The 16,117-nt window shown below is 46.0% G+C and overlaps 1 protein-coding gene across 9 annotated transcripts in view; it reads right to left on the bottom strand.

The window, feature by feature from the left end:
* SH3PXD2A (SH3 and PX domains 2A) overlaps positions 1-16,117 on the bottom strand; it is a 236,534-nt gene that overhangs the window by 105,120 nt on the left and 115,297 nt on the right. Inside the window, exon 1 of one of the 9 annotated variants that reach the window (XM_021536310.4) lies at positions 7,224-7,340. The exons of the other annotated variants lie outside the window; for them this stretch is intronic. Within the exon in view, the coding sequence (XP_021391985.3) occupies positions 7,224-7,225 (2 nt within the window). The 5' untranslated portion in view covers positions 7,226-7,340. Of the gene's footprint in view, positions 1-7,223; positions 7,341-16,117 lie in introns of those variants that run through there. 9 annotated transcript variants of the gene reach the window in all.

Raw genomic sequence — 16,117 nt, forward strand, 5'->3', positions numbered from 1 at the left:
AATTTTCCTTCAGTGCAGCATTTGGAGAGCTTTGACTGGAAATTTGCCCTTGTTCCATAATTTTTCAAAAGTTTTGTGTTCCAGCCTGCTCCTTGCTTCAGGTTAAATGCAGCAACATGGATAATGGTCTTAGTGCAAGGCAGGAGCAGGGCCTGGCTGACAAATTCCTGTAAGGACTGTATGTGGTCTGCAGGTACCAGTGTGCTGGAGAGGGAAGAAGGAGGGAAGGGAGGGAGGGAAAGCAGAAGAAACAGTCCCTGCCACCTAGGAAAGAGCTGTGCCTGGGAAGCTGTGGAGGGAAAGACCAGCCCTGAGCTTTGCTAAGGAGCATCAGTGTGATGAGGCAGCAGTCCAAGGGAGCTGCAGCAGATGTGGGGTGGGGTTTAATCCTTCCTGGGTCAAGCAAGGAGGCCAAAACCTAGATTAATGGACAGTGTGTCAGGCTGCACATGCAATGCCCTGGCAATACTATTTGGAAACAAACACCCAGATTAGGTGCTGACAACTCCCCTAACATACAGGAAATCTGGCCAGAGGAGCTGTCACTGACTTTCACAGCCAAAAACACAAGCAAGCCAGTGACACCTTCCATACTGAAGCCGTGCCGAATGGCCTGGCACAGCCAAAGCTGGGGATGCGAAAGGTTTTTCCTTTCCAAGTTGGCTCTTTAGCTTAGTGGAGCAGGAGCAAGGAGAGCCTGGTGATCTGCACAGCTTCCCAGGCCTGCAGAGATGATTCAGTCTAGTACCAAGTATCAAGGAGACAATTAGATGGTCTTCAATCTCTTCCATATGCTTACAAATGTCTGATCCAGGTGTGGTTCTGGAGTTGTTGGTATTGATATCCAAGACTGCAGGTCTGCTTCTTTCTCATTCCCTCACCAAGTCTTAGATGTAATGGTATTAAATACCAAAAAATTACTATCATGCGACTGATGGAAAAAGATAGAGCTGTAACACCTAATAAGAAGCCAGGTGGAAAAGCTATTTCATATCTGTTCACAGAAATATGTCACAGCTTTCCCACTGCTGTCTAGAGGAATTTCTGCTCTCCAGGACATGAGAGCCAAGAGAGAGTCAGCTTCACCAGGTGAGCATGGCAAGGGGATGAGGCAGAGCATATCCCTGGAGAGAGCAGAACACATACACCACCAAATCCAAAATCCAAGCAAACCAAATGCATTTTTTTCCAACTCAGCTAGTGTTTTTTGCTGCACAATAAATACATGTAAAACATCATCTCCCCACCATGTGGCAGTAGCTGCCTGCAGAGTCTGTAACTCAGAGCCTTCCCATATCTGACACTTTCCATCAAGTGGAGCTGTTTTTACTGGATGCTACAAGCTATGCAACAAATACGGCTTTGCAAGAGGGTTAGAGAGTTCTGCAAAAAACAGCAAGTGCAAATCTTAATAATTTTATCATCAGACACAGGGATAGTGAACCATGGCCATGGTAGAAGGACTGTACACATCTCCACATACACACACATGCATATGAGAGCAAAATATTATTTCCTGCATCAAACAGCTCTTGACATATAAAGGACTTTTGGCTAAGCTTTGTTGTGAAAAACCTGCCAGAAGTCCCTGCCCTCTGGGGCAATGTTGAACACAGAGCATTTTGTGGACAGGGGATAGATGTGCCTGTTAATGTCCCTGGCTGCCCTCCAGCTGGGGAAGTCCCTCTCCTGGCTTTCTGGGAATGGGAGGACACAGGGCAGGTGAAACCCTGCCTGCCCTGCGGGGAGCTGTTTGTTGTACCACCTATTGCTGGTGAGAGATGTCAGACTGAAGTGGCCTCTCCCAGGTGAAGCTCTTTGTAAAACAGATGCCAGCAATGGGAGGGAAACACTGGACACCAACCCAGTTTCACAGCAGTCTCACTGTAGTCTGCAAGAATGAAGGACAGGACACATAGGAAAAGCTTGTGCAAGCTTGGGATAGGAAGCTGTTCCCTCCGTACTGGTGAGTCCTTCTGCTGACACAAAGGATCAATAAATGTTACAGACCTTGGATTCACAAGCCATTTTCAGCCAGCAAGGTTCAGAGGACCTATGGACAATTCCTCCTCAGGCTTGGGTAGCAGTGACATTCAGGGAGCAACACCACTCCCCTGCCCAGGTGTCCCAGGAGTTGCCAGTCTCACACTGAGGTTGCTCCCACATGCTTTACCTGTGGCACCCTGCTCTGGTTTTAGAGCTAAGGAGGCTTTTGGGAGTCCATCCCTAGATCAGTGACACAGGACTGTGCTGTGAAAGGACTACTCTGCCTTCAGCAGAAACTTCCAGGCCAGCACAATTCTCTTTCCAGCTCCCATGTAACCTTCTCTTCAGGCAGGGGGGCAAAGGGACATGTGCTGGGCTCTCTCTCCCATCTCCTTCCACCTCACAGTGGAGACATAAATGAGGACTGAACTGGGTTGAGACAAACTCTGAGAAGGGTTGGCCCTACATGTTGGCCTCTGGTTTGTGGAGGAGAGCAGGGTCCTGCCCAAAAAGCTGCCATGAGCCAAAACCTGACCAGTGTGTGGCGGCCGGAGCCCAGGCAGGACACAAAGGCAGCCTGGCACTTCACTGATGGGCACGGGTCAGCCTTCCCCTGCAGCGCCTGCAGCAGGAGCTGCTCAAATGCAACCATGCTGCCAGGCAGCCTGGTGCTAACTTGCCTCTCCCTCTCATGTGGCTTAGCTGGCATTTCTCAGTGCTGCCAAGCCGTGAGCCCTCGTCTTTCTGGGACACATGAGTTTCTGCAGGCAGGGCAGGCAGGCTCTGTGCTGGGGTTAGGGATGTTCCTGTGCTGGGGGTGAGCTGCAGGGTGAGCAGGGTGGGGGGCTCAGGAAAATGGGATGGGTCCTCTCCAGCTGCCCCCAGCAGGGCTGTTCTCCTGTGATAAGAACCATCCCTCAGCTCAGCTCTGCTGCAGGAAGTTTGCTCCTGTCACCCCATTTCCCACCTCCCTCCCCTCTCTCTGCAGGTTGAGGAGGTCACAGCCCTGGAATGTGCAGAGGAAGAAGGGACACAGGAGCAGGCTGTCTCTGCCACCCTCTCCCTAGCCGGCCCCCAGTGCCTGTGGCAGGACCCTGCAGCAATGTGCTTACAGAGAGGAAAGCCTAAGAGCAGCTCTGGGGGTTTGGTTGCCTTCTGAGCACAGGCCTGCAGCAGGCTGTTTGTGGACAAACAAGCCATCCCCTTTATAAATCCTTTATTTATTCCGTTGTGTTTCCCCACCCTTCTGCCAGAGGGTTTGTCCCTGGCACTGTGCTGGGCAGTACAAACAGCTGATTCAACATCCAGCAATAGAGGGGAAGAGGTGGGAGCCCCAGAGCTGCCTGTGCTTGACACAGGACTCTGCTGGCAAAAATAACTTCTCTCCACTGAAGAGAGCTCCTCTGCAAGCACATCTCCCCACAAAATGCATCCTCTGCATCCCCTCATGCTCACTCCTCTCCATGCTGAAGAGCAACAAATTAATTCTTCCATTCTTTCTCCTATGGGCCACTGGGTTGAATGAGAGGAGTGAGAATGATTCCCAGCTCCCAAGTCAGCACTCTGCAATGCCTCTGTTTCTGTGAGGTCTACACAGGCAGGTTCAAACCTTCCTCCAGGTTAAAGCAGCAGAATGCACCAGGTGCAGCAGCAGAAGCAGGATGCACAATGGTGCAGATCTGAGTAATGAAGTGCCCCACCTCATACCTCCAAAAAATGCCTAGGGACTGATGTATCCCAGGGTAACTCAGTGATACAACAGCATTATCACACATGGTGTCTGCCCAGCAATGTTATACAACCCCTACAAGGCTGCTCCCTGAGCCAAACACCATGTCTGCCCTTGCAGCAAGAACCAAGAGTTTGTTGCAGGATCTTCCCCAAGTGCTGGACTTTTCTGGCAACCTGTGGGGTGGTGGTTCCCAGCCTCTCTCTCCCTCATTGCAGTTTAAGGAATGGGAGAACTTCAGGTGCTTGCTGGGTTTGGGAAGCCATTTGCAAGTTAGAATTATTACCTTCCTATTTATTTTCTATTATTATTTCCCCAATTCAACCAGCAAGGGCTGGGTGAAGCTGTTGGCATCATGCAAGCCCACCACAACCAGTGTGTTAATGCTACCCATTATTTACATTTATCCTTCCCACGTTGCTTTTTGACCCAAGGGGTGTCAACAGCCTCAAGGTCAAAGAGAGGAGAACGCAACGGAAGAGATTCTTCTGTAAATGAGCTTGCACCAAATGTATTCATGTTCCACAGGTCACAGGAAAATCTCTATCCAGAGAAAAATGGTTCTAAAGGTTTTGTGAGGACCAAAAGATGCTGTCTTTCCTTGCCTTGCTTCTTTTAGGTGTCCAAACACTAGGGTATCACTCAGTGTTCCCATACTCCTGAGGATCCACAGCACAAACACATTTATACCTAAGTGGGTTGCAGCTGTGTGCTGTCACTCCTTCTCCCAGCACACATCCAGCATCAGGGACCTGGCATAAGCAATTCCCTAAATATGGTTGCAGCAGTTACCTGGGGTTTTGCTTCTATCTCAGCACAGCCAGAAGTAACCCACATTTTAATTCTCAGCCTGAAGCAACAGGGAAGGAAGAGAAAAATATCAATTTCTGCAGCCAGGAGCATTCTCAATCCAGCTACAAGCACATATTTTCTCCAATTCTTTCTTTTTAAATAGGTTTTCCAATGGTGCAACCTTTGAGCTGACACAGAGTGGATATATGAGTTTTAGTTCTTGATAAAAATAAAATAAATAAAAAGTAATAAGAGTAGGTTTTGCAGTGTCAAATTCAGCTCTCCAGAGGCAAAGGATCAACTCAGATTCCCAGTGCTTCCAGTCTTCCCCACTCTTTCCAGTCTCATCTCCATCTCCCAATGCCTCTGTGAAACCTCCACTATTTCAGCAAATAGTAATTATTGATGGTACATCAGCCCTAATGGCCAACCCTAGCAGGGACCAGCATGTCTGCTGCAGAAACACAAACCTGTTTCTGCCCCAAACTTGCACTTGGAGTAGCCAGAAAGGGCAGAGGCGAGGGAGCAGAAAGCCCAAGCTGAAGAAGGACAGCGTTGGCAGCAAGCTCAGCTGTGAGCCTCTCTCTTCCTTGGGTTAGTGGGGTTAGAGGTGGAAGTGAAGTGATGGTCCTGGAAGGACTGCCTGGAGCAGAAGGCAACCTGGCCCAGTGGAGGGAAGCCCAGAGCTGAACTGCAGGCCGTTCTCTGAGGGACCAAAGGTCTTGGCTTGGCTGCTTTACAGCTGTTAGAGCTGGCTGCAGTTTGGCTGATTTTAATCTGCAGTTTCTTCCCTCAATCCAATCAGGATGAAATAGAGTAAGGATGTGAAGCAACAGGACCATGGCACACTCCCCGAGTGAGCTGCTGGGACTATGGCACCAGAGGTGGCCTGGGCCAGGTACCACTTTCACACTGCTGGCCCTCAAACAAACGTCCTGCCCCTGCTCCCACCAGCTGGAGTCTGGCTGGCTCAGTCTGGCTGTCTCATGGGTGATCTCCAGGATCACAGAGGAGCTGTAGGCTTGGAGGGACAGGGAATAGATCCTCTTTGCCATCTGTCTGAAGGAGCAATGCAGCCTTGACTCTTAGACAGAGTCTGCAGGTGATTCCTCACTTACAGCAACCCAGCTGACTTCTGCCCTGCTATTCATCCACTGATTCCTTAAAGTCTTGTCTCGAGTCCCACTGGCAATCTGAGCAGACCTTGCCACAGGCAGCACCAGCAGCAGCACAGAGGAAATACATGAGAAGTCCAGTCCTTTCTATTAGTGCTTTAGAAAGAGGAGAATTGCTGCAAAAATCCTATGCTGAATCCAAGAAATTGCAACTCTCTGCTTCTTATTTCTACATCTGCAACCTTAGATCAAGTGGCATTTAGAAACCAACAGAACAGGGCTGAAGGTCCTTGCAACCTGCAAAGCTCAACCAGGAAACTCATCTCCAAATGCTGGCAATGGCTGCCCCAGCTCTAATGATCCCCTTGGAGCTCTTCTGCCTCTCAGCTAAGCACAGTAATACTGCATTACATTTATTCAGACCATATGTAATACACACAAGAGCCCATAAAAGCTTAAACAGCACAATAAACATTTGGAAAAGCACAGTGACCAGATTTACGGGTTTGGATACCTTCCAGCATGACCCACCAGAATCAGATCCTTAAGTTTTTGTGTAAGTCCAAGACATACACACAACACAAACAAAAATGTGCTGTTATCCTTGGAGAAAAAGATAAACAGCCCCCAAAGCCCATCCCCAGCACTGGAACATGACGGCCTTTCACTGTGTCTGATTGGACTTTGTTTAAATCAAAGCCATAAAGAAGGTCTTGGCAAGGAGAAATAAATGTAGCACAACAAAAGTTCACCCCAGAGCACACTGTAAAACTGACAAAGAGGGAAAGACAAAAAGATTTAGACACTTAATTTCGACTGAAAGGGAGATGAGTCCTGCTGTAAAAAAGAGCTGCTCTTTGCCAAATTCCAAGATACTTTTGTACAAAGTTTCCTCCACGGGGATGATGTGATACCTCCTGTGCCACCTACCAGTTTGGAGGAAGGGGGTGATGGCTCAGCAGAACAGAAGATGTGTGAAATGATGACAGATCCCAGGGCGTGCGAAACATTTTTACCCAAGGAACTGCAAAAACCTGGAGCTTTGTGTACAAATGACTTTGGGATAGTGGGAGAGCAAGGCACCAGCAGGATATAGAAGTTTCTCTATTTACCAAGCTTAAGAACAGATGAAAGAGCTCCAGTTTCCTGGCTTTTTGGCATTTTATGGTACTGGAGTTTTTTACCTCTTTTGTATTTACTAACATCTATGGCTAAACACAGTATTTTGAGTACCTACACCCCCTTCCAGCTCACAGAGATGCTTCACAAGCAGGATTTAGCACAATCATGAGCATCCAGTGTTCAAGACAGAAACCAGGAGTCTTGGAGCCATGTTCTGTGCCCTTGCCCAGGGCAGAACCCCATCCCCAGACTCAAAGCAAAAGGAAAGAGATAAAAGAACAGCACAAGATACTGCTTTTGAGAAACCTGCCTCATTTGTTATGATAAAGAAGAGCATTACGGATTAGCTGGCAATAAATGGAAGGAGTTGCCCACCTCCCACACATAATTTCCCACAAAATGTTTTTACAAGTTTAAGATGAGCTGCTACATAAAGTTATACAAAAGAAAGACTAAAATTTGATGACAGATTTACTCACATAAGGCTCAGAACGTGATGATGCCCTCGCTGTTAAAGGAGCAGCTCAGAAGCAGTGCTCAGCTTTGCTCATTAAACAGCAGAAAAAGGCTTTTTGTGTTTATCTGCTGCTCTGGGAGGTGGGTGTGCACTGAGAACAAAAGCCACATGCAAGGGCACATTCTCTCACCCACTGGCACGGGCACAGTCAGGGACAGCTTTGCTTAGGACAAGGTCTGTCTGCAGCACCAGTGGCCACAGAGGACAGAGCAGTGGGGCTCTGGTCGGAATGCTGCAGGGTGCCAGCTGCTAGGAAGGTCACACATTTGGTGACCAGAGAATTAGGGAGAAGGCACAGACTAGTAAAGGGTCCTGTGGGAGGAAAAGATGTGCTGAAGCAAGGGCCACATGGTAAATGGAGTGGGTAAACGGAGTATGTGCCAAGGGAATGTTTTAGTAGGTCCTGGGAGGGAGGACTGGCAGTTAAAGATCCGTGCAAGGCGGCTGTGCTCATGTTAGCCTGCAGGACAACTCGCACAAGAGGAAGGGATGGGAAACACGGGACATACAGGGAGAGAACAAAGCCAGGGGAAGAGCAATACACTGTTGACACATCCCTCTTTCACCCCCTTGGGAAGGAAAGCTCTGCTCAAGCTCCAAAGTACACATCTGCCTGAGAACTTGAACAGCCCCAGCCAAACCTCCCTGCACAAACAGGAGCTGGGGGTACCTTCAGCACAGGCTGTCATCAGCAAGGACTGTAGGAAGGGACACAAAGGACAAACAGTGGAGCAGGCAGCTGAAGCAGAGAGCAGAGGACACCAAGGGACACCAAGGGCTGGTTCTGGACAAGGAGCTGCAAATGGAATAATCACAGCGAGCCAAGCCTGCAGCCCTACACAGACAGATTTCAACAAAGTGTAGGCTCCTAAGCAATTTATCTTCTACAGCAGACTGTGCTCCCAGTTCTTACAGAGATTTGGTTGAGGAAGAAGAGGGAGATGTAGATAACTATCAGCACTCCTGCTTTCCTCCATGCTCATACGATTCCTTCCAGAACTGCCATGGGCATCTGGGCACAAATGCAGGTTCTTCTTCCACATCACAGCTACAGCCCAGCCTGCTCTCTGGGCTGTCCTGGCATATAGAGAAGTTGGACTGGTTGCTGCTGCTTCTGCACGGGACTTCAGATGAGGCAATTCACCACAGTTTGGGGAAGAAGACAACAGGGTGAGGTCAATCTTGAGCTAAAGATCCCCCTTCACATGCTGACAAGCAGGGGGTGAGTGTGTGGTTTTTTAGAGGATTGTGAGACCAGTGGTTGAAGCAGAGAATTCAAGGGCACCCTGAAGACTAGTCCCACTGTAACCTAGGGCAAACTAGTTCAATGTTTCTTTAGCACATTTTCCTCAAATATAGTATTTTGCAAAAATTGACATTGACGCTGACCCACTCTGGTAGATCCTGAAGTTATATATCAGCAAGTCAAACTGCTGGCATGCTAGGGGTGTCTGCAGAGGCAAATGGCAGAAAGTATGCCAACAGTCTCAACACGAGGCTAAAATCCAGACCTTCTGGCTCCTGTTCTATCCTTGGTGACCTTTCAAAACCACTTTCATACTTTTGCTTCCCTGGTTCTAAAATAAAACCTGTATTTCACAGTCTAGCTGAGAGGGTTCATGTTTAGGCCATACCTTGAAGCGTAGAGTGAGATAAGTCTATAGAAGGGCAATGCAGCACTATTGCCATTGCTAATACTGGATGACTTACATGATGCTTTCTTTTCAGTATTATTATTAGGAACAATCCCTGGGAAGATTTTAGTTTCACTAAAAAAAGAAATAAGATAGATTATAGACAGCTAGGGACAAAAATAATGTGTTCCCATGTGGTTTGTGCTATTTAAAGGGACATGGTACCTATTCTTGAAAAGGCCAGTTTCAGAACACAAACAACTGACATCTGTCAGCATAAAGAAATTTAGATAAATAGATTTAAAACCATTTTCCAGAAGCTTTAACTGTGCCTGAGATGACCCACAGTACAGCAGCAAGCGGGTGGAAGCATGCCCTGTGCGACAGAGCCCAGCCATCTCTTCTGTTAGAACACAAGCAGGGAGTAGTTTTTCTAACCAATTTTTAGAGGAGGATCTTGGTTTCAAGCCAGGAGGTTGAAGGGTGAACAGAGCAGCACAGGGCTTGGTGCATAGGGAGAGTATTTTGAGCCATATTCCCACATTTCTGTTCACTGTCCCAGTTACAGTCAGGTGGGGAAAAAAGTGCTGCCGTCTGTCCAGCCTGAATTGCAATTCCATATAATGGGCTGAGTTCTCTTCTGCTGAAGTATCTGGCAGTTGGACAGAAGCCACTGAGCTAACAACATCTGTGCCTCACAATATACAACAGCTGGAGGCACCAAGAAACTGGCAGAGAGTGGGAATTTGCCCCAGAGAGCACAAGATAAAGCAAGAAAGTCTTATTCCTCCTGCATTCCTTCTGCATCCTCCATGGCCATCTGCTGGAGAAAGCTGTCTGCTGGAATCCAGGGGTGCAACGATGGGCTGAGGTGAGCATGGGGCTGGAGCTGAAGAATGTGAGCAGAATGATCAGGGGGACACAGCTGTGAGTACATGAATTTCCCAAAATGGGAACCAGGGCAGGATCACTTTTGGTTCAGACATGTCCTGACCCTTATGCAACTGTTGTGAAGCATTGATCTTGTCCTAGTCTACAACCTGGAGGTAATTTAGAGATGTCCACAAAGTGGAAAATCCCAAGCCACAGACTCTAGAGCTAGTTTGTGTTAAGTTAAATCTTTGTGTTTTGCTCTGGGACCAGCTGAAACTGCAGCAAAAACATTGGTAAAGACAGAAGGACATATTCAATTTGTGCTGGTGCTGCCCATACAGTTCCTGTCACTAACAACCAGTGGAAAATCAGTGAGATGTGTCTCAGACACAGCATTCAGAGGGAGATGCTCAGCACATCATCCACTGCTGTCTCATTTATTCTGAATACTTAAAACAAAATGTTGGGGCCACTACAGAGAAACAAGGCTGAACATAGAAAAGTAAACTTGCTTTTCTTTGTCTCTAATATTAATAGGCATATTGTGTAATTTCCTTGGCTTACTGATCCAGCAATTCTCGTTACAAGACAGGATGGGATTTCCTTGAGGTCATTCCCCCAAACTGTGTGAGTTGTTATTTTCCTGGCTCACCCACAAACAGAATGGTTTGCTCTTCTGAAATACTAATGTCCAACTGTTGAAAGGTTTTGCCAATCAAAACATTGTGGCCTTACCCCGTTTTAATAATCTAAGGCATCAATCTCCCCTTTAGTATTTGTTTGATGTGTCCTGCACCCTGCTGAAATATCCCCTCCAGACCTCCCTGAGCTCAGGCTCTGATTGAAGAGAGATGCCATGCATCAGGCCTGCAGCTTTCTCTCTGAAATGTTTAGCAGGGGATGGTGGTAAAATGTATTTATTTTCATGTATTGAGGAAAGACCATATATTCCAGTCTCTTTTTTTTTTCCATCACTCAGAGATGGGCCTGAGGCCAAAACGGTGCTGCTAAGCTTGTTTTCTATTTAAAACCTTCATTTTTATTAATAACCCTTTACAGCCTACACACCAGCACTGCGGGAGTTGCATTTCCGTGTTATGTCATCGTGAACTGTTATGTATTTAATTCCTGTACCCACAAACCCATATGGACATCATTAAACACGCACCATACAGCATTAAAACTGTGTTCCATAAAGTGTGATTTAGTAAAAAAAAAAGAGCTATGAAGTGGGGATTTCTCTTTTTTTTTTTCCTAAGGTCATGGGAAAATGGAGAAGTAGGAGAGAGAGAGAAGGTTCGGCAGTGCTGCAGGTTAGCTTGCAGCTCTCCATGCCTGCAGACTGAAAATCCAGCCTGCCTTATCCACCACAGAAGATTAATTACCCAGGAACTCCAGGCTGGTGATGATGAATTTCTGTATGGCAGACCACAGAGACAACTTCAACAAAAATTACAGGTTACAAAACAGCAAAAAACCTTGTCGATTTTATTTCTGCCAAGTTAGTTTTCCATGACTTCTCCTTTCCTCCCTAAGAGTTGCCTTTTAGCAAGGCAAAAGAGCAGGTTTCCCCATATTGCTGAGGTCAGTCATCAGGGCCACTAACACATATGGGGGTGCACAGGGTTTGCTCCCAGTTTCTATTCCAGCCCCAGACTAGCTCATCCTGGCTGTACTCTATGCAAACAGCTAACCCAGCAATGAGGCAACTTGTGTACCTTCTGTCATCCCTCTGTTATTTCATATGTGGTATTGGGGTTGAAAGATATGGGGAAGGGAGAAAGTGATAGAAGAAATAGATCAGAGAGCAAATAAAACCAATGAACAGAGTACCAGTGGGACAAATAGAAGAAAGTGTAGCAATGCTGGGGGAAACATGACAGAACATATTGAGAAAGAAGAAAACAATATCCAAGGGATGTAAGGGTAGTGAAAAAACCAAAACAAAACAGAGACCGCTAAAAATGACACAAGAAAAGATAAGCCAGCATGAGGCAGAGAAGCTGATGCAGTCAGGGATAAAGCAAGAAGAAAGCAGGATATAAGAACAAAGCACAATGTAAAATGTCATGTAAAAGATTTAGGTACATATGTAGAATAGGAGGCAATAAGCAAAGTGCCTACAACACACACTAGACACCTTCCAGTGATATAGTCCATTATACTGGAATGAGACCTGCCAAGCCCTGTTTGATGGATGAATTCCCTCTGCTCACGGAGCAAATGCTGGCTTAAGTGAACAGACCACACTGAAAATGGTATCTGACAGGATGTTACAGCAAGCACAGCCAAACAAAGATACTCTACATAGCCTTGTGCTTATTGCTTTCTCCCAGAGTGGCTGCCTTCCCTTGTGGAGCCTGTATTGATGCTTCATTGATTTTACAGCTACAGAATTAAAAGGCCCCCTCAAGGATACAAATGAAGATATATATCTAATTGCTTTCACACCCTTTTTAGCTGGGTTTTGGCATTTTTTTAAATGAAAAGGTTGTAAAAATAAATGCATAAAAAGAGCATCCAGGGCACACACAGATTATTTGCTATATCAAACCTCTAAATGATCAGGCCAATTAAGCCTTTCTGCTGCTTTGTGTTACCTGTGTTTAGGAGTCTACAAGAGTACATGTTACCTACCCTCCTCCCTTGAAAGCTGGTTACTTATTCCAGTTAAAATTATTGTGTTGGCCCCAAAGCCTGTGTGCACATACTCCACACGTGCCCATCTCCAGGCAAGGAAGAAGAATTAACATGGTTTTAGAGGGGGTTATTGATGAATGAACCTCCTTTGTATCCCAACCCTCTCCAGAATTTTTATCCCCATCAAACAAACTTACACACATAGACACACAAATAACTCTGGGTGCACGTGTGCTCCTGTTGAATTCAATACAGTTACTCACTGTGTAGGAAATACCCACATGCATTAATGTCTGGGGGAGGAGGAGGCTGCTCTGGGGATAAGGCTGACAGCAAGTTTAATGTTATCTAGCTGCATTACTCTTGAGGTGAAATGTTTTTGACATGTCCCTCTGTTGTGCTGTGTCCTACTTCATTCAAAATCAGGAATTTACTTTGATGTTTTGAAAATAAAGCCTTAAAAGAAGAAACAGACGTGACTGGCAAAACTTTTTCAGGAAACTTGCAAAGGACCATAGAGCCGTAAGATGTTAAATGGGTTTATTTTTGTCTGTTTTGGGTAAGTCCTCTCTTAAACTTATCACCATATATTCTACTTACATGGTTCTGTGGCATATGAGTATATCTGAGCTCAATGAATCTAAAGTGGAGATAAGGCCAGAGATTTTCTGAGCATATATTCAGATAGACAAAATCATGTCAGAAAGCCACGTTTGTTTGTTAAAGCCCAAAATTCTCTGTTTGCTGATATTAATTCAATCTTCTCTCAAACACTGCTTTATCCTGCCAGAGATCAGGATGTATTGGGCAATAAACCAGGGCTCAGTAGTTCATATGCCTGTCCACAGAAAAACTAAATATAAACTACTTGTCAGGAATCTGCAAGGACAAAATTTTCTGATTTATGAGGATGCTGAATGATTGAACCAAGATTGTATTTAAAAAAAAAAAAAAAGGTATTATGAGAAAGCAGGCAAAAAAGGAAGAAAAGAGAGTACTAATTATGTAACTCACTGGAGACTGGCCTGCCATAAGGAGAGGGGGAAAGGGACTGCTCCTATGATGTCTACTTCATCCCTTGCCTAACAATCCAAAAGCACATAACTTTCAAAGAACTGCATTTTTTAACAGGCTGGAAGCACCACAAAGCATCCTTCATCAGCCTGGCCTTTTGGCTGTTCTCCTTCTCCAAATGCAAATGCTACATCTGGAAAAAGCAGTAATCCTCTCTCCTGCCTGAAAGCCTCCTTTTATCTCCATTCTCCTCAGAACTCCTACTTCTTGCAACTCGCTCACTCTGACATACTACTTTATTGAAGGGATTCAAGGCTTTCTGCTCATCTGCTGAATGTCTGCCTCTCATTAAAACCCAGGCTCACCTTTGGCTCTCTCTCACTCGCCAGCACAGGTCACCCTGTCCTCCCTCCGCCAAGCATCTGTAACACAACCCCCTCCTGCACACTGCGATGAGCATGAGCACGACAACAATGAACATGGACAGAAGCTTATTTATCAGGGCTGGCAAGAAAAGCCTCTCATTAGCTGGGATGGCCCGTGCAGCTCGGCCAGGGGCTGCTCCTCCCCCGGGGGATGACACTGATGCATCAGGAGCATCGCTGACCCATCCCACAGAGGCCTGCTTTGTGCATTGAGACAAACAATAAGGGAGCTTTCCACTGATCTCTGGCTGCAAGGTTCACAGCTGTATGCAGCGTTTTGGCAGCAGCCTGGCCCTTAGCTCCACTGCAGGGATATGTGTGGAGGTGAAGGAACCAAGCCAGACCCTGCAAGATGCCTCAGCATCCAGGTCAGCTGTGGGCACTGCAGAGGTTATGTGCAAGCTGAAGAACCTTGTCATTGGGACTACAAAAAGTGCTCAGTTCTCTTACTCATGTGCCACCCAAATTTAGAAGCTGTTGCTTAAATGTCCCATCTTGTAGGAAGAAATGGAGAACACTAGCAAGGTGTACCAGCTCCCACTACAAGAGTAAAAGCTGCCCCAGTTACTACTCATTTTGCATTTGCCCTTACTTTCAGGGGCTGATGACTGCCTTACACTTCACTTTCTGCTCCTGTGTTGTGAATAGCTGAACTAATTCTCCTTGCTTGGGGTGAAAATTCAGTGCCATGGTGCTGTGGCTGGGCTTTTACACAGCAAAACTCTTCCTGCTCATCTTTTACTTCCCAAATATTCTCAATGCCCCAACCAAGGGTTGCACCAGGGCTTACACTTTAATGCATTCCTGAGTTCTTTTTCTGCTTGCCAGATGCTGGCACAGGAGAAAGGGATCGTGCACGTGGGTGATGCTGTCCCAGAGCTGAGGAATTCAGCACCAAACACACCTCAGCACTGCCAGAGGCTGATCAAGTCCCAGCCCAGAGACCTGGGCACCACTGCAGAAGGGGTCACCTGCAAAGCTGTCTGCCAGATGTCTCTGTCCATGTTTGCTCATTCCACAGTGATCCTGCTGCTCAGGAGGGCCAATGAAAACTGTTTGATTTCAGGGATTTGGGACCACATTTCAACAGAAACTGAGAGGTTCCTTTTTGGTTAAATATTCTCATGAAAAGAAAGCTCCTCTTTTAGTCCGATTTAGAGGATAATCAACATCTCCATAAAATAGTGTATTTTGAAATAAGATTAATTTAATTTTAGCATCCTCAAGAACTATGCAGCTTCCCTAGAAAGGGAGGATGATGTTGGTGAGATTCTAATCCTCAGGAAAAGTATCAGCAATCTATCCAATGGGGAGCAGCAGAGACAGCAGCATAGCTAATTCACTAGAGAATTTCAAGCCTCTGATGAACACTGTCTCTGGCATGAGTCACTCACACTTCACTCCTGGCACGCTTGAATGGGAAAGGAAAAGGTTTGGAAAAGGTTTATCTTTTAGATATGATGCCCCAGCTGTTCTAATCCTACAGCTATTGCCATGGTTGACTCCTCATAAAGCAAAATATACTTTTTTGGTCAACATTTTATTCTTCTTTTATATTTTCAAGTACTAGCTATCTCAGGTTACTGGTGATTTTTTGTGGTGGTTCCCAAACGAGCCTGAACTGCTGTGATTTTTCAGACCCACAAGACTGTAATTGAAAGCAAATGTAATCAGACATACACAATGTTCTGAGGTTCGCCACAGTGCACTGCAGTCAGCATTACTGGAGTGGCTATTAAAACTCCTTGGAATTGGGAAGAAATACAGCTTGCAAGAATCCAGCAAATAACCAAAATATTAGATTATATTAAAGTATTGCAAAGCCACAGTCAATCCTCTGTTCACTATATATCTAAGGTCTGTTTAAATGAACATCTTCCTGAGCTTAGGCCAATTGTTTTAAGACATGAACAAGGAAAGAAGGAAAGAATTTGACTTATAACACAGCAAATTCTGTAATTCTTGCATCACTCTCCATCTCAAATTGTCCATCACTGTCAGCAGGGTCATTCCAATCAAACTCTGCATAACTGGGAAAAGAAAGAGGCCCAAAAACAAAGGGTACCTTTGAACCCAGACACACAGCCCTAGCTGGAGATAAGCAGTAACAAATCCCTTCCATAAAACTCCCCAACAAGATGCAAGCATTAAAAGAGAGGGCAATGGTGTGATGGGGGGTGGGGAAGGGGGTGGTTAATTGAATTCCCACTGCCTCTTGAGTCTGCACTTAAAAGCAGGTCTAGGGTTATCTGTGAAATTTCAATTAAATC

Source organism: Lonchura striata, chromosome 6, assembly GCF_050655825.1.
Source record: "Lonchura striata isolate lonStrDom1 chromosome 6, ASM5065582v1, whole genome shotgun sequence".
NCBI lineage: Eukaryota > Metazoa > Chordata > Aves > Passeriformes > Estrildidae > Lonchura > Lonchura striata.